Source organism: Argiope bruennichi, chromosome 10 (assembly GCF_947563725.1).
Source record: "Argiope bruennichi chromosome 10, qqArgBrue1.1, whole genome shotgun sequence".
Classification (NCBI taxonomy): Eukaryota; Metazoa; Arthropoda; class Arachnida; order Araneae; family Araneidae; genus Argiope; species Argiope bruennichi.
This window is the reverse complement of record NC_079160.1, coordinates 121,405,525-121,428,173: the sequence shown is the minus strand read 5'-3', so window position 1 is coordinate 121,428,173 and position 22,649 is coordinate 121,405,525. Positions and strand designations below refer to the sequence as shown.

The following is a 22,649-nucleotide window of genomic DNA, read 5'->3' as shown; positions in this document are numbered from 1 at the left end:
TTAATTGCTATATAAAAATTTTTTGATAAAAAAATTTGATTTCGGGTTTTAAAAATAAATTTATACTAAATAGATAATTATAAAGTATTACTTAATGTAAATAATGCTTTTAAGTTATTGAATTCATTCATTTAAAATGTTGACACTAGCAAGAAAACAAAATTTACGCATTTCACAAATTCTTTGTAGGAGATTCTAAATTAAGTGCACCTTGAAAAATAATATTTTATTCCATAAGTTTCTTTTTACTTTGATTGTTGATGTAAATTACTTTTTTTTTAATTTAAATGTTTTTCTATGGAAGAAGAAAACTTAAGGATACCTAGTGGTAATTGTTTTCCGATGCATTAGGAAACGTCACTTCTTTTACTTACATGCTGGAAAATCAACACTTGTGTAATAAATCGAATGAGGAACGAGCACGTATGTTTAATTATATTATTCCATTTATTAAGTTATTTCATTTCATATTTTTTTGGCAAGATGCAATGCTTTGTGTTTGAGCATTTTAATATGAAGCGATGAATTTTATTTCATTTTGGAGTATCAATGCTTCATTATCATTATTATGAAAATACTTTTTTAGCTAACATATTTTTTAAGTTTTGAACAAAAAAAAAAGTAAGACATTTTTTTTTCTTTTCGTACAGTTTTAAGCATATTACAGTCAGTTCTATTATTTTGTGCACTACAAGAACTATGAATGCTCAAATATGTTGTAGTCCATAATTTAATTTTTCATAACTAGTGAATTTGTTGCATTGCATTTTTATTTTAATTCTTAATTTCACTGTAACATGTTATGTAAAATATATTTAGATACCTATTTGCCAATATTTTGCATTTTAAATTTCATTCAGAAAAAACGATTGAGTATATGTATTATTATTTATTATAATTAAATATCCATATATGTTTAGTTCTCATTTCCTGTATACTTATCTTCGAGATGTCGACCCATATTATCACTTTCTATTTATAAGTTTTCTGAAATCTTTTCATCAATTGCTCTATTTTGATAATGATGTCAAGGGTCAAAGTTTTCAATATTATATTATTTTTTCCCCATGATTATTTTAAAATTTCTAAGAACATCAAACATCATCTGTGGTTTTGTAAATTTTAATATTGTTCTAATTTTACTTGTAAATTTTAATGTTGGAAATAAATTTTTAAGCTTTAAATGCATATGAATCAAATTATTTGAATGATCCCTTTCAAGTTTCAAAGCTGTCAAATTTATACTAATCAGGTTGAAATTAAAGATTTATCCTTTTAATAAATTTCAACCAGCAGTTCTTTTCATTTAAATGAAATCTTTTGAAATAAAGTAACTATAAATAAAATTTTAAAAATATATTGTTTTAAGGTGCTATATAAAAATCACTGAGAGCAATGGGATAGTTAGCACTTGGTAGATTTGATTATAAGAAAGGTAAATTAGTGATATCCTGACTAGCCACATTTTCAGAAGCGATTCTCCTCTTTTCCCACACTGTGTTCAAAATTGTAAAATGACAATCTTTTGGTTATAAGTTTCTAAGATATTTCCTTCAGTGGAATTACTGCTAATCTAATAGCCTGATTTAAATGTACTATTTTTTTCACATTTCATAATAAAATTGCGTAATTTATTACTTATTTCAGGGGTGTTTGTGCTCTGGGGAAACCCCGGAATTCCGGGGATTTTGAACTTCGATACCCGGAAATTCCGGGGATCGTCGTTCAAAAGGAAGTAGGAATAATAATGAATTATTTATTTTGATCTGGGTAATTTTGTTTGCTTTGAAAGCAGAAAACGCAAGGTCAGTGTGTGTGGTGAAATTTTTTTCTTTCTCCAAAGGCAGTGATAATGCGTGAAAAGGGGGGAAAAACTTCTTTTTTGTTCTTTCCTTATTGCGAGTTATGACTCATTCCCCCGGTTCTCGGACATTCTCTTCTGGATTCTTTTCGGCAAGTAGGCGCGGCAGAAAAAAAAAGGGAGAGACTTCGTTCTACCAGATGTGCGATCATGTGACTCTGGTTTCAAAGGTCTTATCTCTCCTGGCGTGGCGCCAATAAGTAGAGAAGGGGGATTTTTCGCCGTATTAGCTATTTGTCATTGATCGTTTCGCAACTTTTTTTTCTCCGCTGTGTAAAATTTTCGTTTCATTTATTGATGCACGTATAAATTTTTCGTTTCGTTCATTGAAATATTTTTTTATTTATGTACACAAGAGAATTTGACTATGAAATTTCTCGATATAAATAGTGATATTATACAATTAGAAGAAGATGTCCTGAAGGCATTTAGGTGGAATTGGATTGAACGGAGAGATGGTAATGGGGATACCATCGGCACATGGTGCAAGAAAATAAATGTTGCTGGACAAGCATATTGTGTTTTTTTGTAACTCACTGCTGAAGTATGGTGGGGAAGGATTCAAGGCTTTCACAAATCATTCTAAAACTGTGACGCACATAAAATATTCAAAGTGCATTAGACATTCAATGACTTTAAGTAATTATGCTAATTCAAAAAATACTGATGACTTACTGGAGACTGATGCTCGGCCATTGGATATAGTGACAAGAAAAGCACGCCAAGAGGTATTAATAACTTCGTTTATCGCCGAGAATTCTCTTTCTTTCAATGCAGCTCCCAATTTAATTGAACTCTGCAAACTCGTTGGAAATGTCCAGGACTACTGCATATTATAAGATGAAATATGGGCTCGCAAAAACTATTAAGGAAAATATCATTAAAACTTTAAAGGAGACTCCATTTTCTCTAAATTTGGATGAAAGTGCTAGCAATGCTCAAGAAAGTATACTGGCAATATTGGTGCAGTTTTATGACAACAATCAAAATGAAGTTGTAGTTCATCATTTTGCATCTCTAAAGATGGAATCTTGCAATTCAGAAGCTGTTTTTAAAGCAGTTGTTAATACTATTGAAGATAATAATATTCCATGGGCAAACTTAATTAGTGTATTAATGGACTCATGTAACACCATGCGTGGGAAAAAAAAAAGGGTGTTGAAACCAGACTACGATAAAAAAAAAGCACCCCACTTATTAGATATTGATGGTGACACATGTCACACAGCTAATAACTGAGCAAAAAAAAATTTGCTTCATGTTTTGATAGATACTTAGAAGATTTGTTTGACATCTATTTTGATATGAGAAGCTGCAGTAAAAGAGAATTTTTTCAAAATCTGTGAATCCCTTGCCATTAAAAAACTTAAGCCCTTGAAGAGACCAGACCATAGGTGGGTGTACATTTTATGTGTTTTAGAAAGAATCAAAGATTTGTGGGATGCTCTTATTGCATTTTATTTTCACTACTTGGATAAAACTGATAAAGGGGATTATTTTTCTTATGTTGAAACTGTATACAATAAAAGAAATATTTCTGCAGCTCAGAAAAAAATTGTTGAAGGGGTGTATTCTTGCTTGCATTCCCAACAACTCACAAAGGATGCTTTAACTCGGAAAAAAAGAATACTAAATGGGTTATTTGTTATGCAAAACAAAACTTTATTGCATATGGCATTATATTCAGCAGTATTACCAGAGTTCAACACATATATTAAATTATTTGAAACAAAAAAAACCAATGCTTCATTTAATACATTCCAGTATTTATAAATTGATGGCAAAATTTTTCTCTTTTTTTTATGAAGCCAGAAAATATAGAGTGCACATCTTATAATGATTTATTAAAGGTTGATGTCACAAATCCAGAATTCCATCTACCTAGCAAAGTAATATTTACTGGTGCAGAAGCTTCCACTCTCCTGAAGAAATTATCAAAAAATCATCCAATAGCAAAAGAATTCCAAATTTCTCTGATGAAAGCTTATACTAATACAGCACAGCATATGAAACAGAAATTACCCCTTAAAAATTCATATCTAATTCGTTTTACAGCATTAGATCCAGAGCTAAGAGGTAAAACCAGTACAATATTAGCTTTTGAAAAATTATCATCTTTTATGTCCCATATTTTTAGTGATAATGAAAAGTCAAAAGTAGAAGATGAAATAAGGTTATACCAGAGTGATATTGATATCACCAAAGAAATGCTCTACACATCTGATGAAAGTGGAAATCAAGTCAAGTGTACAATTGATAAATATTGGTCTAAAGTTTTTAATTTAAAAGATGATTTCACAAATGATTATAATTATCCTACATTGGCTAAATTGGTCAAAGCCTGCCTTAGCTGCTTCCATAGCCCCTTAGTGGAAAGTGCATTCAACTTAATGGATACACTTGCCACTGACTGTAGAACCTCTCTTAAGATTGATTCCCTAGATGCAGTGCAGACTATTAAATATGATTTAATGGCTTCTAAAGAAACCTCATGTGAAAAATATGGCTCAAAAAATCCAATGACTGATCCAATTCACAAAGATCTCTTACTGAATATGAACAGAAGTTGGAAAACATATCAAGAGGACTTAAAAACATGTATTTCAGATGAGTCACCTATAAAAGTCTCTGAAAAACCTTCTACATTAGCAGAAAAGCAAACTGCTTCTACCTCTGCATGTGCAGTTCTCGAGGAAATTTCTTCAACTGTAAATGAGGAAAATAAAATTCAACCTTCCTGCAATTATGAAGTTCACCACAAAAGAAAGACAAGCCCACAAACATCAGAAAATAAAAAAAAAGCAGCAGAAATTAGATAATTTTTTTAAAGAATTAATTCTGGTAATTTAAAATATTTACATAAAATGTAGTGGTTTATATGTTTGAAAATTTATGGTTATTAATTTTGCAAAAAAAGCACTTCATTGAACTTTTATAATTAGGTCATTCAATACTTCATAATTGTAATTTTTCATTCCCCCCCCCCTTCTAGAAACTCCAAAATGTCGGTAGTAAGTCCGTAAAAGTTTCAGGGGATTTTTTGGGGTTCCACAAACACCCCTGTTATTTAGATTAAAATTACTTTTTGTACTTTCAAAGAAAGTGTAAATGCTACGAAAAGTGTCTAGATAACAATAAGATGGTCTTTGGTATCAATTTTAGTGTACACAATTGTGTCCACTAAAATTGATATTTGTGTATTTTTCTGTATTGACAGTCAAACCTAATTAGAAGTTAATGAAAAAAAATTTGTATTGTGGGCATTTATTTTTTGCAAGACTAAATTTAAATTAGTGTATCATGTAATTTGTATTATTGAAATGGTCTTTTCTTAAATATTTAGTCCTTGTTTACTTTATGGCATTTTAGATTTCAGTTTGAGTTTATAATATATTTTTGGTAACTTTTTACCATGTTTTTTTCCTATTGTTTCTTTACTGTTCATATTTTTTATTTTAGCTTTAACATCAAAATGTTCCTGGTTGATTGGATGACAGGTGTTCTCAATTTTTTGGGTATGTTTTTGAGCATCATTTGCTTTTTAAGATTTTTTTGTCTTAGTTTTATGTATTAATAAACATTCCTTTGCTTTATGAAAAGTTTAAGAGCTTTCAAATGTTCAAATGAACTAATTTTAAATATCTTAAAAAAAATCTCCCAAGTTACCAATGCAGCACTTTTTTTTTTTTTTTTGCAATTTATGCTATAAATGATATGTTAATTTAGATGTTAAATACTAGTTAAAAAGTTTTTTCAAATGTAAGAATTAATAAAGGATTATCTCCCCTCTCCAAAAAAATTAGGATGGCTAATTGATGTATTTTAGTAAAATAACAAATTTTTTCTCAATTGAGGACAAGTATAGTCAATCTAAGAAAAATAATGAGAAGTATTCAATTAAAATTAATTATTTTTACACATTCATCATGAACCATGTGTAATTGAATAAACTGGAAATTTGTACTAAGATTTCACATATACAATTTTTACTGAAACAAGTGTGCATTAGCTGTCAGTACTAGTATTTATTATTTTTCCTGTTGTTTAATAGATGGTTCAGTTGTCTTTCAGTTCAAAGCTGAAAGTAGTATTCATGAATAGATTCTATACTGCAATACTGTTGAGCAAGCAATCTGTTTACTGTTATTTTAGTATTCTAAATGAACTTCTTAAAATGAAATTATTTATATTTCATTCCTTGGGAAATTACTATTTTAATGGATCTTGTTATAAACAAGAAATTAAGCATGCATATCTTTTTCAGTTTGCAGTTCTTCTGTCATCAAAATAAGGTTTGTCATTTTAAAGCTGAATTGTATGGAATCTGTTAAAATATTTTGCTTCGGGAACTATGTTTTAAATAATTTTCCTGAATATATTAGATTTGCATTTTATTAATTACTTTGTTAACATATCTACTCTTGCTTAGGATGAAATTATTTATTACTGATGAAAAATTATTTAATTTCTTAAATTCATCAATAAAAAGAGATTTCACCATCTGTATGCAAAATTTGTTGTACAGGGCAAGACAAACTGACCACAAAATGTAATAAATGTATTCATTAAAAATGTACATGAATGCAACAGTAATAGAAGCAAGTTTTGAATATACTCCACACAAATGTTTGAAATGTGCTTTTTGTTATACGACATATATGTCTGAAATTTAATTCTAAGTAACAGGTCTGTATCAATGCAGGCAATTACAGCTGTGGCAAGTACTTTCAAATCATAAAAGGTCGCATATATATTCCTCCTGGTCAAAGGACCATGGCTGATTTGAAACTGTTGCCAGCATCGATACAGATATGATGTTACACAGAGTTTGGCAAGAATTACATTTTAGCCTTGATGCATGCTGTAAAACGAAAGGAGCTAACATCAAATATTTGTGAGGAGTACATTTAAAACTTGTTTGCGTCTGCATGTATGTACATTTTAATATACATTTATTACATTTTGCATAGTGCTCCAATGAAATTGGGGTATTCGTTTTGATTTATCTTGTATTTAGTAATTATTGCCTAACGATTTATAGTAAATATCAAAGTTGCCAATCGGCTATTAAAGCACTAGTTGTACAAAGATTAAAATATATTTAATATTAGTGTTTGATGGAATCTGAAAACTTAATGTAGTTTAAAAGTAATGGATTTTTTTAGATAAAGCTTTATAAAGCATAAAATCTGATATCTAATTTTATGTTGTTAAAATAAAAATCTTTATATTAAAAATATTTCATATTCATGTTATTTCTTCAACTTATTGTCCTAAACAACTTTTAAAAAAATGCAGAAAATTATTTTTTTATGGATTATTTATAAGAAGATGATACAAAATGTAACAGAGCATTATGATAATATGCAATTTAAATATGTTTTCAACATGGAATTTGAAGGCTGTCATTTTCAACCATAAGTTTTAATCTCTATTGACTGTTAGAAACAAGTAATTTTTAAGAACAGTACACATCAGAGCAATGTTCAATTAAAGGAACATTTTTCATTATTAGTATTGAAAAATGAATTTTAAATCTCTTTTCCATATTTTGACTTATAAATTCAGTTTACTAAATAAATCTTAGATTTTACTATTTGTACCTTGTGCTATATTATGCATATTAAATATAGTTTTTAGTAAATAAATTTAAAAAATAGAACATTTATCATGAAATATGTACTGAATTTTTTTTCTTATGCTTCATAGCATTTGAAGAGCTTTTTGACAGTTGATCCCTTTAATATTGGACTGAAAGAAAAAGGAGCCCCTCTTATGTTATATACACATTATCCTTTTTTATTTTTTTTGAAATCTTTTTTTAATACAATCACTATAATTGGTGCATGGTTTTAATATATTAATAACCTCCAGTTCTTATGTATTCAGGAACATATTATTATTTTGTATATTTAATTTTTTCCTCTTTAAAGTTTGTCATTAGGAATTTGATTTACTATGCAGAATTGAACCAAATCCAAACTACAGATTATGTAGATAATGAAATAATTAGTTTTTAGTATATAAAAAATTAGCAGGAAAATTGTTTTTACTATATTTTATGAAAATAACATTATATGAAATATGTATTAGCAGTTGGCTGCTAATTACCTAATTTTTTTTCAGTTGTATTAAAAGTTTAACATTTTATAAAAAAATAAACTTGGTTTTAATCTTTAATGCAATGTGGTAGGTGATTTGGATTTTCTTAAATTCTTGTGAAATCTATGATACAAACATGTTTAAACATAAAAGTTTTGAATTTAGTTTTTGACTGCGTTCTTTATTTTGACCAAAATTCCCTCTGAAACATATAGGTTTTGACAATTTTATTTTGTGCTGTGTAAACTGAATATATTTGTCTATAAAAAAATTTAATATGAATTAAAATAACAAGGCATATTAGAAGACAACACAATGGAAATTGGCAATTTTTTTAAAGCTTTCTTGCTTAAATATTAAATTAAAAAACAAACAAAAAAGCAAACCTTAAATGAAATTTGAAAACATTTAAAACAAATATTTGATTTGAAACTTGAATCTATATATGCATATTTTATTCTGTTTAGTTGATCCATAATTAATTATTTTCATTAGTTAAAATGATCTTATCTCCCTCAGGATTATGGAAAAAAAGTGGGAAACTTTTGTTTCTGGGGCTTGATAATGCTGGAAAAACTACACTTCTTCACATGCTAAAAGATGATCGCATGGCCCAGCATGTGCCAACACTACATCCCAGTAAGATTGAAGTTTTAATTTTTTATTGAAGTTTTTAAAATGTTTTGAAGCATTTTAAGAATTTAATTGCTATTAAAGTTGTCAAGATTCTAATTTCAATATATGTGTTATAAATATTAAACAGCTTGTGGTGGTAACATCATAAGCCAGATAACTTCCGGAGAAGAATGTACACTTTTGTCTAGTGGCTCTGTTGTTGCAAGTTCAAATCTCAAACTTGCACATTGGTGCCCCTGGTTCCGGCGACAACCACTCACACACGCCCGCCATAACAATTGGCGCGATAACAGCGTTCATCGCTCGCCATAACTGATACAATAAACTACCGACTCACTGGTGGGGGACTATTGTGGTGGTAACATCATAAGCCAGATAACAACTTCCGGAGAAGAGTGTACACTTTTGTCTAGTGGCTCTGTTACAGTGCCCGAAAAAATTATAAGGACACGCGAAAAATCGCCAAATATAGAATCCTTGTTTACAGAATCGTATGCAAATTTTTGCAGCAAAAATAGAAGTAAAACTAAAATATTTTATGCGTAAAGTAATTAAAATTTTCAATTTTAAATCTGCTAAAATTTAAATTTTGATTTTTAAACTTGAATGAAAACGGAAAAAAGTATAAGGACATTGCTTTTTCTCCAGTAATTATTTAAAAATTTGCATATTTGAAAGCATAAAATGACAATTCCGAGTTAAAAGATTCATTTGCGAAAAGAATTTCCCACTCGGCAACTTTCAGTGTGAATTTTTAAACGATGCCCAAAAGAACTCAACTTTCTGACTCTAAAAAAGGAAAAATTGTTGCTTTTCGAGAATGTGGATTAAGTGGATAGGAAATTTCAAAAAGAATCAAGAGATCTAAAACGGTGGTTTATAATTTTCTAAAAAATCCTGGGATGTATGGTATGAGAAAGCGAAAACTGGGAGACCAGAAATTCTCACTCGTCGACAAAAAAGAATGATTATAAGGAGAGCTTGCGAGAAAAGAGAAACCGCAAATGAAGTTAGACAAAATTTGAGTTTACCATGCTCAACAAGGACTGTTCAAAATGTTTTGAGTAAACATCCTCAAGTTTCTTATGGGAAATTAGTGTCACGCCCCCCTCTTACAAATCATCACAAGAAAAGAAGAGTTTACTTTGCCAAAAAATACATTTCTCTTGGTCAAAAATGGGCTGATGTAATTTTTTCGGATGAAAAAAAGTTCAATCTTGATGGACCTGATGGTTTTCGTTATTTTTGGTATGATCTGCGAAAGACCAAGGAAGTGTTTTCCAGGTGTCAATATGGTGATGGCTCGGTTATAGTATGGGGCGCTTTTGCGGCAAATGGAAGCACTCCAATTGTATTTATCAATCGTAAAATGAATTCGGACAGGTATGTTGATATGTTAGGAGAAAGTTTGTTACCTGAAGCGCCACTAATTACTTCAGGGGACTATATTTTTCAGCAGAATAATGCTTCGATACACGTTTCTACGAATGCAAAACTCTGGTTTGAAGCTAATTCTGTAAATTTACTTGATTGGCCAGCGAGAAGTCCCGATCTTAATCCAATCGAAAACTTATGGGGACTTCTAGCCCGAGAAGTTTATAAAAACAGTATCAATGTACACAAGATCTTGTCGTCGCTATCAAAGACGCTTGGGAAAAAATATCTGTGGGCATTTTAAAGGATCTTTCAGGATCTATGACCTCTAGGCTTATTCAAGTGATTGAAAAAAAAGTTAGTTTTCTTGATTATTGAAACATTTTTTAAGTATTTTACAACATGTCCTTATAATTTTTTCCGTATTTCCTTTAATGTTAAATTTTGTAACATCAATATTTTGAAGCTAAATTATGTTTTTTATGTGGTATAAGTGTTATCACAAAATTATGCAGCAGAAGTAAGAAATATATAAAGTTCATTTAGGTGAAATGGAAATAAAGCATATTTTCATGCAATTACATGTTGTCCTTATACTTTTTTCGCGCACTGTACTCGGCTACAAACCCTAACGTTGCGAGTTTGAATCTCAAACTTGCACAAGCTTTATATTATATTGCTATTTTGAATAAATATCATTTATGGAAGCTATATAATATGCAAGTAAAGTACAGTTTAAGCTTTTGTTAGGAAAAAACAAAACAAAACAGTTCAATTCTTATTTCTGATGTATTCATAAATTAATGGTTTTTTTTTTAACACTTCCTGTCAACGAAAAAATTATCCCATACATAGCATAAAAACAAAACATTTAAATTCATTTTAAGAATATGTAATTCTGGTCTTCCATTTTGAAATAAATGTTATTGAATTTGTGCTATCTTCTTTTTTTCACTTCATGTAAGGAACTTGTATCTAAACATAATCATAAGATGTATGTAAAAAGGTTGCAAGATTCATTCTTTGTATTAAATATATTTCTGATGGTGTAAACTTCATGTTCAACCATTTAGTCCTAGAAGTGAGAAATATTATTTGTTCATTTCAAGCCTATCAAAATGAATTAAATAACTGAAATCTTAATGTTTCCATGTATCCAGATATTTAAAAAATATATTTCTTGTACAAAAGAATACTTATTTTGCAAAGTGCAGCTTTAAAGTAAAAAAAAATTATATCAAATGCGATTGTTAAATTTTCTTTTACTTTTTATTTTTATTTTCACTTTTATTTTTCTTATTCTTGAAGAAACTTGGGTTTAATAATTGTCTTGAAAATTAATTGAAATGAAAAATGTCAGTGGTTTTAGATATAGAGTGATTCATCTTTTTAAATGAAATAACTTAAACTGTCAAAGAATAATTTCATACCAGTAATTTGGGTACATTGAAATAGTCGAGGCCTTTTTAACTTTATTGAATTTTTTAGATGTTTTCAAATAAGGATAATTCTAGTCTTGATTTAGTGCTGATTTTATATTTAATGTTATTTACTAATAATTTTGATTATTTTTAGAGCTATGCTATATTCTTTGTTATATATTTCAGTATGCTAGACTTTGAAAGTGTATGTGTATTTGTTAACTTTAAGTTCTGATTCATTAGAACTTAAAAATAAACACCTAGCGTTTTGTGTTTATTTTTTCAGCATCTGAAGAGCTATCTATAGGCAACATGAGGTTCACAACTTTTGATTTAGGTGGACATCATCAAGGTATTTTATAGTTCCACTAAACTCTGATATTATAAAAGTTTAAAAACAATAAGCTATATTATTTGAAAAATGTTTAATGTTTGTAGGTTATTATGATTATATATATATATATCATTTTTAAGTGTCTTAAAACTCCATGAATTGTATTCAATTCATATTTTTCCATGTATTCGCTTAAAAAAAATTATCACTATTTATGATTTAGTTTATCCTACTTTTTAATGTATATTTCCCATTTTTCTATCAACTTAAAAAAAATTAAACATTAATTTATTTTTAATTTATATATAAAAAAATTACTGAATCTATTTTTTTTTAATGTTTGATGTTTATTACTTTTGTAAAGTATTTTCAACAGTAGTTTTAAATAAAACACTTAGCCAATAAGCTTATTTGTAACAATGATGAAAACTATCTAAAGATTTTTTTCTCCTTTTGTGTTTTTCTAATAATTTATTTTTCATAAGTATTGAAAACAGTTCCATGTTTTCACATGCACACATTTCACATTGTATTTTGCATGAATTAAAAAATTAATAGTGGAAACTTAATACTGACTGCTTTAGTATATAGTCGGGATTATAATTTATAAAGAAACAAAATTTCTTAAAAAATTGAAAATAAAGCCTCTTTACATTATTATAAACTAAGGAGCAAATTTTTATGATTGATTATAAATATTTCAATTGAAATTTCTAGTAGAATTTTAATGTTATTCTATTCTGCATTATTGATGTAAAAGTTTGATGGAATAAAATATTAATATTAACTGGTGGCATCTTGTACATTAAAAAATGAATCTACTATCTTTATTTTTACAAATTGTTTTTGTATAAAATTTAACCCAAAGATTTTTTACTAAATTATTTAATTTATAATTTTACAGTTTATAGAAATTTTGAACACTTATTTTGTGTAAAATGAATTTTGAATCTATTAATGTATTATATTTATGCATTATAAAGTTGAAGTCCTATGTTTTTTTCTTTTTTAAATTTAATCAGTGTCTTATTCCTCACCAGTTTAATTTGACTATTATTAGTTTCAAATAATTGTTTTATGTCAGATAATATTTATTTGGTGAAGTTTTGAGATTCTTCAATTGTAATTGGTTATAATGTTAACTATGTAATTTTTTCTTTTCATTATCTGCCTTCAGTTTATTTTTATAAATAAATTTCTGATTTTGCTTTTAGAATATTTTAATTTTATTATGAATCAAAGAATTAAAAATCTTTATCATGATTAAACTTTTGAAGACTTCATTGTAAAATATTGATATATGTGTATGATTGAAAATAAAAATCAATTTTAAATTAAAAAATACTTTATGTAGAAATTACATATTAAATGCAAGTTATGAAAGTAGATTTTTATAAAGCATATTTTGATAACATTAAACATATTTTTTAAAATAATTAAAATACTCTTTATTTTTGTAGTATTTAATGCTTTTCTTTTTTTCTGAAGATTCACCTGTTAGCAATATTAGAAGTTGAAGAAGTTTGTTGTAAACAATTTTTTGTCTATAGGCTAATAAAAAACAGATGTTAACATTATAAAAAAAAAATGTTAGCATCTTGTATACTTCAGCTTTTTTTTGCACTTTCATTGAATTGTGTTTGTTTATTTTAGCTCGAAAAGTCTGGAAAAGTTATTTTCCTGCTGTGGATGCTATTGTTTTTCTAGTTGATGCTTGTGACAGAGAACGTTTTCCAGAATCAAAAGTGGAATTAAATGTAAATTTAAAAAAATATTTTTTTTTTTTTTTTTTAAATTTACTTAGTTTACTTGTAGTTTATATTTCAGCTTTTATAAATGCGTATAAAGTTCTATTTATGCATTTGACTGTCTTATGCCTGTTCTATTTATTGCCAGTTAAGATGTTTAAATTTTATAATTAAAAAAGTTTTATACGTTAATAAAAATTTTTATGGTGCACAGTTAATTTTCTAAAATGTTATATATTTTTATTTAGAGTTTATTAACAGATGAACAACTTGCTAACTGTCCAGTTGTTATATTGGGCAACAAGATAGATAAACCAGGAGCAGCAAGTGAAGATGAGTTGAGAGCTTATTTCAATTTGTATGGGCAAACTACTGGAAAGGTATTCTTATTTTTTAAAAAAAATTTTATGATAGGATTATAATAATTTCTCAAGATTCATTTAAATTTAAAAAAAAAAATGTGATATTTTTCATGCTTGTCTATTAAACTTTTCTTTTGCATAGTATTGGTTACTTGTATAAAGTTCACAATTTGATTGATAAAAAATATATATCATGCCATTCAAGTTATTAATTTTACGAGTCTTTTCCGTTTAAAAAGAATGAAATTCAAATTCCCTATTTTAACACTTTAACCTCTGTTGATTTTTTAAAACTATAAAACAATTGGCTACCTCTCATCTCTATTTATATTAGTAATTGAACCATTGTTATTTAGCTAATATGCATATTTCTGCTTTTATTGTATTTACTATAAAGTGAATTGCTATTTATAAGCATTACCTGTGATATCACCAAACTACTATGAGGTGCAAAGCAAAGATTAAATTAGCATATTTTATTCCATAATGTTTTCATTTTGGAATTGCAATTGATACATTTGGAATTAAATTTCCTTTTATAAATACCTTTTTAAAAGATTGTGGATATCAAAGCAAAGATACATTTTCCATTCATTTTTTATTGGCATGATATTCTTATATTCTTCACATGCTATCTATAATTCTTAATATAATATATGTGGTAGTTTTTGTTGCATTTGAAGATCATTTGGATTATGAAGCATTGTGCAAAATTATTTTCTTGTATTTATGATTAAAGCTTTCCAGTTTTTCTCTTTGTTAGTTCTTCTTGTTAATTCTGCTTCTAAGATTCTAAATTTTAGATTTTTATTATTTTTTAAATTTACTGTACATTCTGCCTCCCCTCCCCCCCTTAATTCTTGTTTTATTATAGTTTTACTTTTCTGAATGGGAATTTTTGAATACATCTTCTATGAAAGTCATGCACTTTGTGAATATTTTAAAAATATTTGTTTCTGAAATTGAGGAGTATTTTGGTTAATATTTGATAATCTTTTAAGATTTGACTTTTATAATTTTTTTAAAAAAAATTGAAAATCATTGTTGTGTTGTAATTTTCTTCTGCTATGGAAATAAAGTAATGCATTTATTCTGAATTCTATATCAATGTTAGGTAGTTTGATATAAAACTTAAAATGCTAGAGATACTAGATTATATTTGGTGTGTAACTACATTGTATGTAAATATATATAATCTATATTCATATTTATTTTGTTAATTTGCTATTACTTTAATATAAGGTTTTCTAAACAATCTCTCTGAGAAATACTCTTCATTATGTTCTCTATCTCCCTTCATTATGTTTGCAGTGTACATTAAGGATGAATATTATACAACCTTTAGTTATGTACATTTTATGCTAAAAAGACAATGTTACAATATTTTACATAGAAAAACTCTGTAGATAATTTTTTGTAAAAAGACTTTGTTTAATGCTCTATTTTGTTTGCATTATTAACATGTAACTGGAGACATGAAGTTCCTGACACGACTAGAGACATGGAATCAAAATGACCCAATTGTTACTTTTGTTTTTTGTAAACAGCATTAGAATTTATTTTGAAAACACAATACATTCTGAATTCATGTAATTGCCAAAAATATTAAATTTTAAATGTTCTAATATTAAATATTGGAAAGATGTTATAACAAAAATCTAAATAATCTTTTAATGAGTATTTACTTTGTTTAGATGTTACAGAATTACACTAATGTTAATAGCTGTTAGAATTTAACAAACAAAAATGAAGAATGCCATATTTTAAGAATATTTCTTTATTCTTTTTGCACTATTGAAGACATGAAGTCAATGACACCATAAATAACAACAAAAACTTTGGAAAAGAATAACTCGGTTATAAGCACATGTTCATACTTAGACTTTTGCCAACATACTGCTTGCTGAAAGAGCAGCTTGAAGATACTAAGGAGATGATTGTATTCAAGGCCAGAAAACCACATAATAATCGGAGCTAATGAACAGAGTGGAGTCGTCTCGAATCCCATCTCCAGTTACGGGTTAAAACTATATAGCATATTATTTAATAACTATTATGTAAATTTAAAATGTATAGAATAAGTTAGATTTTTAATTTTAGATTATTAATTTATAAAATTTCAAAATGGGTAACAATACTTTTCTTTTTTAGAGCAAAATTCCCAGAGCTGAGCTGCCAGGCCGTCCATTAGAGCTATTTATGTGCAGTGTACTTAAGAAACAAGGCTATGGTGAAGCATTTCGTTGGTTGGCAGAATACATTTAGAAATTACTTATTTTTTTGTACAAATATGAATCAATATTCTGCAGACAACGACATTTTGTGCATGCTTTACAGAAAGAATTTTTATTTTTTATTCCCCCTCCCCATTGATGATAAAATTTTGTATGAATTCTCAAATGCTTTTTACAAGGCAAACATTGCATTTACTGAGAACTACCATTCCATCTACATTTCTATCTAAAACAACTATACATTGTTAATTTATATCATATGTACTAGATGAAATGTTCATATTTATTTCTGTTGAATATCAATATTTGAATAGTTTCCTACTGTAACTTCCAGAAAAGTTTTATTGTATAAATTTTTTTTATTTATTTATGCAGTTGGGATCTGTCTTGCTTTCACAATTGTTTTGTTATCCTTGCAAATAAAATATTCTGAAACTGAATTTTTCAATTATGTCTGTTTTTACTGATTTAAAATATCAAACAATTTTTTAAGATATGCTTTCTATTCCAACTTATTAAAAGAATTTGTATTGAAAGTCTGTTTCTTTGCTATTTCTTTTTAAAAAATTGCTCTGATTATCTATTGTTAATTAAAATTCATTCAGTTTTGATAGTAAAATTTTTAAGTTAAATGAATTAACATTTAAATGAATAAAAAAATATGAGATTCTGTAAGTGAAAAGTAATGTTTAGAAACTGCAATGGATTGAATTTTCTTTTGTTTTTATTATTTAAAAGTTTGAAGAATTTGATGCCAGCTTTAAGTGATTTTGCAAGTTGATAAGATTCAATATTGTCAAGTCCTTACTTGTTGAAATCTGAGTATTGCTACAAAACAGTTTAATATAGATTTGAATTCTTGAATGATATCTGCTTAGAAAAACCCACTTTGAAATGTCATCAATTTAGAAAAGAAATCGGTTGCTTAATATAATATCCTTTTAATTTTAAAAAGATTTTTTTTTTTTTAATTTAGAAAATACATTGCTAGTTTTTCTGAGATATGAAATATGTATTTTTTTAAATGAGAAATAAATTTTACATATTTGCATTTGATTGTTATTTAAAGTAATAGATTATGCATAATATTTTCTACTTTTTTTTTATTAATAAATTGGAATTCTTTCCTCTATAGAATTTTGTAGCTATCAGTTTGTAACTTTTTATGAATCAAATTTATGATCTTTCAGAATTTTTCTTTGGAAAATAAAAATAAAGTTTTAAAATATTTTGCTTTTATTTGTGAATTAATGTAGGATTTTTTGTAAAAAAAGTAACTTGGTATTAAGATAAAAAAAAGGCATTGGAATAAATAAAAATAATTAAGTGAAATAAGATTTTAATTGGATTCATAATATATTTTGATTCTTATAAATGTTTAGGATTTTCTTTTGATAATCACAGTAGACTTGATTCTTTTATTTTTTTCAGTATTTTGCAATATTGCAAGGCATCTCCCCCCCCCCCTTGTTTTTCATATGTATACCAATAAAAATGTTTCACATTTTTATTTATTATCTTTTTAATCTTTAGTGCCTTTAATTATTATGGTATCTTTTCTTTTAATTTACGTTCAGATGGCACCTCTCATATAAAACCAAAATTAAATCGATAGATTAATTGATAATTAATTTCTGAAAAATATTTTTTAAAAAATTTTATTAAGAATTAACAACTGCTTAAAATTTCCGAATTCTCTAACTTCAGTGAAGGAGTGAAAATTTGATTGAAAAAATTCCACTTTCATTTTATGAAAGAAATTAAATTAAATGAAAGTTTGCAAAAGGTTTTGGTAAATCCTTTTGTCCTTTGTTTTTATGTGAACTCTAGAAGAAAATAAAGGAGATGAAAGAAAAAGACAATTGCTTTTTCAATTTTTTTTTTCTTAGTAGATACTGTATCAATATCCTGATTGGAACTTCAATATTGGCTGGATGCAATTGGATATAGGATTATTGGATATAATCAACTAATAACTTGATGGGATTTAATAACTATTTACATAATTAACTATTTTACTAAATTCTGTTGACAAATGTTTAAATTTTTATGTAATTGAAAATACTGTTTAATGCACTATAAAATAAACATAAGTTTTGATGATGCAATTAATCTATACTTATAATAAAGCTCAATGTGTGTGTGTTGGCGCTCTACAGGCCTGGTCATTTGACATACAGCTATCAAATTTGGTACATGTATACCTTAGAGGTCGGGAATGTGCACCTGGGGTCCCTTTTTTTGAAATTTTAATTATTAATTAAAAACTAACTTTCCCGCCAAAAAAGTCTTCCATTTTCCCCACCGCCAAATGAGTAAGGATTCATTTTTTTTTTCCCCCAACAGTAATGAGGCTAGGGTTAATATTTTTCGGCGGATTATTTTAAACGATTCTGTTTATTTTCTTAATGTTTTATGCATTTAAAATGAAACATTGTTAATTAATCCATGTTTCAGATTCATTCTGAAGTACTTTTGAATTAAAATAACACAGAATAAAGGAAATTAAAAATGTATAATCTGCATAGCGTTACCCCAACTGGCGTAGAAAAATTCACGCATTTGCGTTACCTAACTGGCGAAGAAAATTCACGCATACGCATTGTTCTGACTGTTGTCATGACAACCACTTTCAACGGATGATTTAAATTATTTTTAGGTTAGTTGCATGCTTTTGAAAGTAAATTGTATTTATGTTAGTTATATATTTTTTTGTATATGCTTATAGTTTTAAGTACATCGTTTTTTAAGTAGTTTTTTTAAACCTGTTTTAGACCGATTATTTTAAACGATTCATTTTATTTTCTTAGTGTTTAATGCATTTAAAATGAAACATTGTTCATTAATCGATCTGTTCATTATGAGTCTGAGAAAATTTTGTTGACAAATTCTTGAGATATTACATAAATTAAGAAAGATATTCTTTAGTGCCCATAAAGTTTAAACGCTCAGTGACTCTATTATCAGTAATCATATTATTAAAAAAATGCTTTGTTTCAGTGAAAAATATTATTATATTAATTGCAGATTAATCACTTACACTTTAATTTAAAGCATAAATTCTACGAGGGGTAACAGAAAATTAGAGAGATACATATCACGTTATGACTGAAGGCCTTTATAATATTATGAGTGAATTACATGACTATCAAAATTTGAAGTTTTAAAATATTTTGCTGAAGAATATTAAAGTTGGAATTGCATAAAATATTTAATTATTAAAATTTTAACGAGCATTAAGATTGGCGAACCGGCTGGTCGCCAAAGGCGGCTAGTTGTAAATAAACTGCTTTTAGGAATTAATGTTTTTCACCATTCAACTAAAATGATTTATCCAGAAGAGGTATACTTTACATACAAGATGAGATAGTTAAGGTGACATCGTGGAAATAAAATGTATTTTTGAAATTTTGTGATATCTTTTGCAAAAACAACAGTATACTTTCTCTCAGTAAATGCCAGTGTATCAAGACTGATCAGCATGATCTTTCACTCATAATATACTTCTTTTATGTAGTTTCTTTTTTTATGTTTGCATTTATACATCATAATTTAAAAATCATTTTGATGAAACCTACATTTATAAAATTTATTTCATTTGGAAATAAATTTATTTTTTCAGGGGTTACAAATTGTCATTTTTAATATTTTTATTTTTTAAATCCCTCTTTAAAAGCTTGAAAACATCTCGTAACATATAAGAAAACAAAGATTAGCTTTGTGTAGTTTTTAAAACTGTTTATTATTATTAGCACATTTTCAAGATTTTAAATTGCCCGATATGACAATATTATTTTAATTAAAAATAAACTATAAAATGTTGCATATTATAATGGTTTATATAGACATATGTTGACTTTAAAGATGTTTATTTAAAGAAAGTTCATTTATTTACATATAGTTGACATTCTGGTGAGTGTTAATATTAAATTTGTTATAATGCTTTAAAATTAGTAGCTTGGAGCAAAAATATTTGCAGTTTTCTTTAACTACATTTTTTTAACCTTTTGAATCTTAGTTACATGATTTGTTACAATTGAAATTAGTTATCTGATATTTCAACCTTACTTTCGATGCATAGTATAGTGTTAATATTCACATGAAGTAAGGAAAAAAAAAATTCATCATATTTTACTTTATTTTTACAAATATGTAATAAGTTATTGATAATTAACATAACTTATCAGGATTAGATTATCAAATTTCTTTCTGCTGATTTTTCACTTAATTTTTTGATAAAATCTGTCTGTCTGACACAAGATTCCTGTTTATTAACTTCTGATGAGTAAAATATTGCATAAACGATTTGTATCGTCATATTTCAATACATGGTATTGGGGGTATTCTTTTAAGTTTGTATGTTTCTTTCAGCATACAACAATATTTGTCAGTGTTGGAATTTTGAAAATTGTTAACATTTGTACTGTATATTCATCGAAAAAAATTCCGTAAACAAAGTTTATTACATCTGCGACTTTTATCCCGAATATATTGAAAATGGACCATTTTTAAAATGAATAATAAATGGAGATGAAAAATATTGTTTTCTTAGGTATACCTTAATAGAAAGGATGAACCACCACAAACCAGCTGGGATGCTTTAATTGAGGATTATACTCTTAGTTTGGTGGAATTATAGTTTTTAATTGTTTTCTATGCGATAGCACGCATTGAAAATAAAAGAATTATGGAAAGAAAAATGTCATGAACTAATCATTCATATAGGAAATATTGCTTTTCATAATAGCAGAATATCGTGTATTTTTAGCGACTTACAGAAATTTATTGGAATTAAGATGTTATTATCATCATGAGTGAATATTGCATCATCAAATCACCATATATTTTCCCAATATTCTGAATGAAGAAAATGATTATAGCTAAATAATTTGTTGTACAGTATTTTTCTGATAAGGGCAAGACATTCTAAAAATGTAAAATCATGACGCTGCTGCAAACAGTCAGCAAACTATTATTAAATAAAACGGAAATTATTTTGATTAAATATTCATGTTATTGTTTCAGAAGCAGTGCTTTTTATAGAAAAAGAAACTTATCTTTATATCAACCTCATAATATTATTTTTACTTTTTTGCATAACTCTTAACAGGTTTTTTTTGATAAGTGGCAACTGTAACTTTTATTATTTTATTTGAAATCTTGCTTTAAAAATGTCAAGTTTTTTTCTCCTTTGCTTTTAAAACTGCTGTAACAATAGAAGGGGCAACTAATTAAATAGTCAATTTACTATTAATAAAAAATGGAATATTTTAATCCTGTGCAACATAAGGTATGTAAACTAGAATTCGACTGTTTCCGAAATCAGTGCAAATTATTTCTAATTGAACAGCTCTAGCCTTAATACTGTTATTGTGTTTACAATGTATTAACTTGCACTATAGATTGTAAAATTGAGCCTGAAGGTCTCATTTCAATTTGTTTGGAGAATCTTGAGAAAAAAAGGGGGAAGAAAATAAAAAGAAATTATAAATTGCAAAACCAAAAAAATCAGAAAATACTTGAGACATATTCTGAACAAAAATTGCAAGAGAAGTAAAAATAAGATAATAAATCATAATAATAAAACATTGTTTTCTTAAAAGTTCTATTGCATGAACACAATTGTATGAATAGAATCGAAATCACTCCGTATGAAAATAACTGTCATACACAGGGTGTTTCAAAAACCTTGACCGCGGCTTTTATTCCTTAAATATTGATCATAGACATATACTGTAAATTACAAAGTTGCGTAACAAAAGATGTAAAATGTTATGAAATCGATTAAAATTTGCAGGGGATTAAACTTCAAAAAATACAAAATTTAAATTTTTATACGGACCCCGTACAATAAAATGTTCCAGTGAGTGAAACGTGCCCCATCCTCTAATAAGGCAATGTACAAAATTTCAGCAATTTATCACAAAAAGTCTCAAATATATGAAACTAGATATATGCTGTCTTAAACCACTTTTCGATGTGTGGATATGAGTTTGTAAAGAGGAAAAATCGTGTTGGATGTTCGTGTTTTAGGGGTCCTACACAAATTAACGCAGAAAGTAATGATGGAATAAATAAATAATAATTTTGCTATTTATTGGTTCAAAAGGATTAAAAATTTGTAGAAATAACAACTTAAAGGAAAGGTTACAAAAGTTTTTTTTACAAATTCATTGACTGTGCTATTTTTAAGTTATATTCTGAAATTCATGATATAAAATTTTAAAGTATTCTTCAGGAAGCATAGATTTTAAAATTTGTTTTTAAAACTAAAAATATAAAGCATATTTTATTTCCTTAAATTTCCTTGTATTTTTTAAAGTTTAATCCCCTGCAAATTTTAATCAATTTCATGATATTTTGCACCTTTTTTTACGCAACTTTGTAATTTACAGTATATGTCTGTGATCAATATTTAAGGAATAAAAGCCGCAGTCAAGGTTTTTGAGACACCCTGTGTACAGTGAATTGAATAAAATAACTTTATCTTTGTATATGAAAATGTAAAAAAGTATTGTAATTGTCAAAGAATTCGAAGTCGAAATTTTGGCGGAACTCCCTTTATCAAACCTCCATA

General features: G+C 27.1%; 1 protein-coding gene across 1 annotated transcript; it reads left to right on the top strand.

Annotated features, from left to right (window-relative positions):
* Positions 1-289: 289 nt before the first annotated feature.
* Positions 290-16,521, top strand: LOC129988546 (GTP-binding protein SAR1b-like). The gene is made up of 7 exons (XM_056096796.1): positions 290-423; positions 5,321-5,376; positions 8,483-8,602; positions 11,681-11,746; positions 13,382-13,485; positions 13,725-13,856; positions 15,990-16,521. The coding sequence occupies exons 2-7, from the start codon at positions 5,334-5,336 to the stop codon at positions 16,101-16,103; spliced, it is 579 nt and encodes a 192-aa protein (XP_055952771.1). The 5' UTR covers positions 290-423; positions 5,321-5,333; the 3' UTR covers positions 16,104-16,521.
* The last annotated feature ends 6,128 nt before the right edge of the window (positions 16,522-22,649 follow it).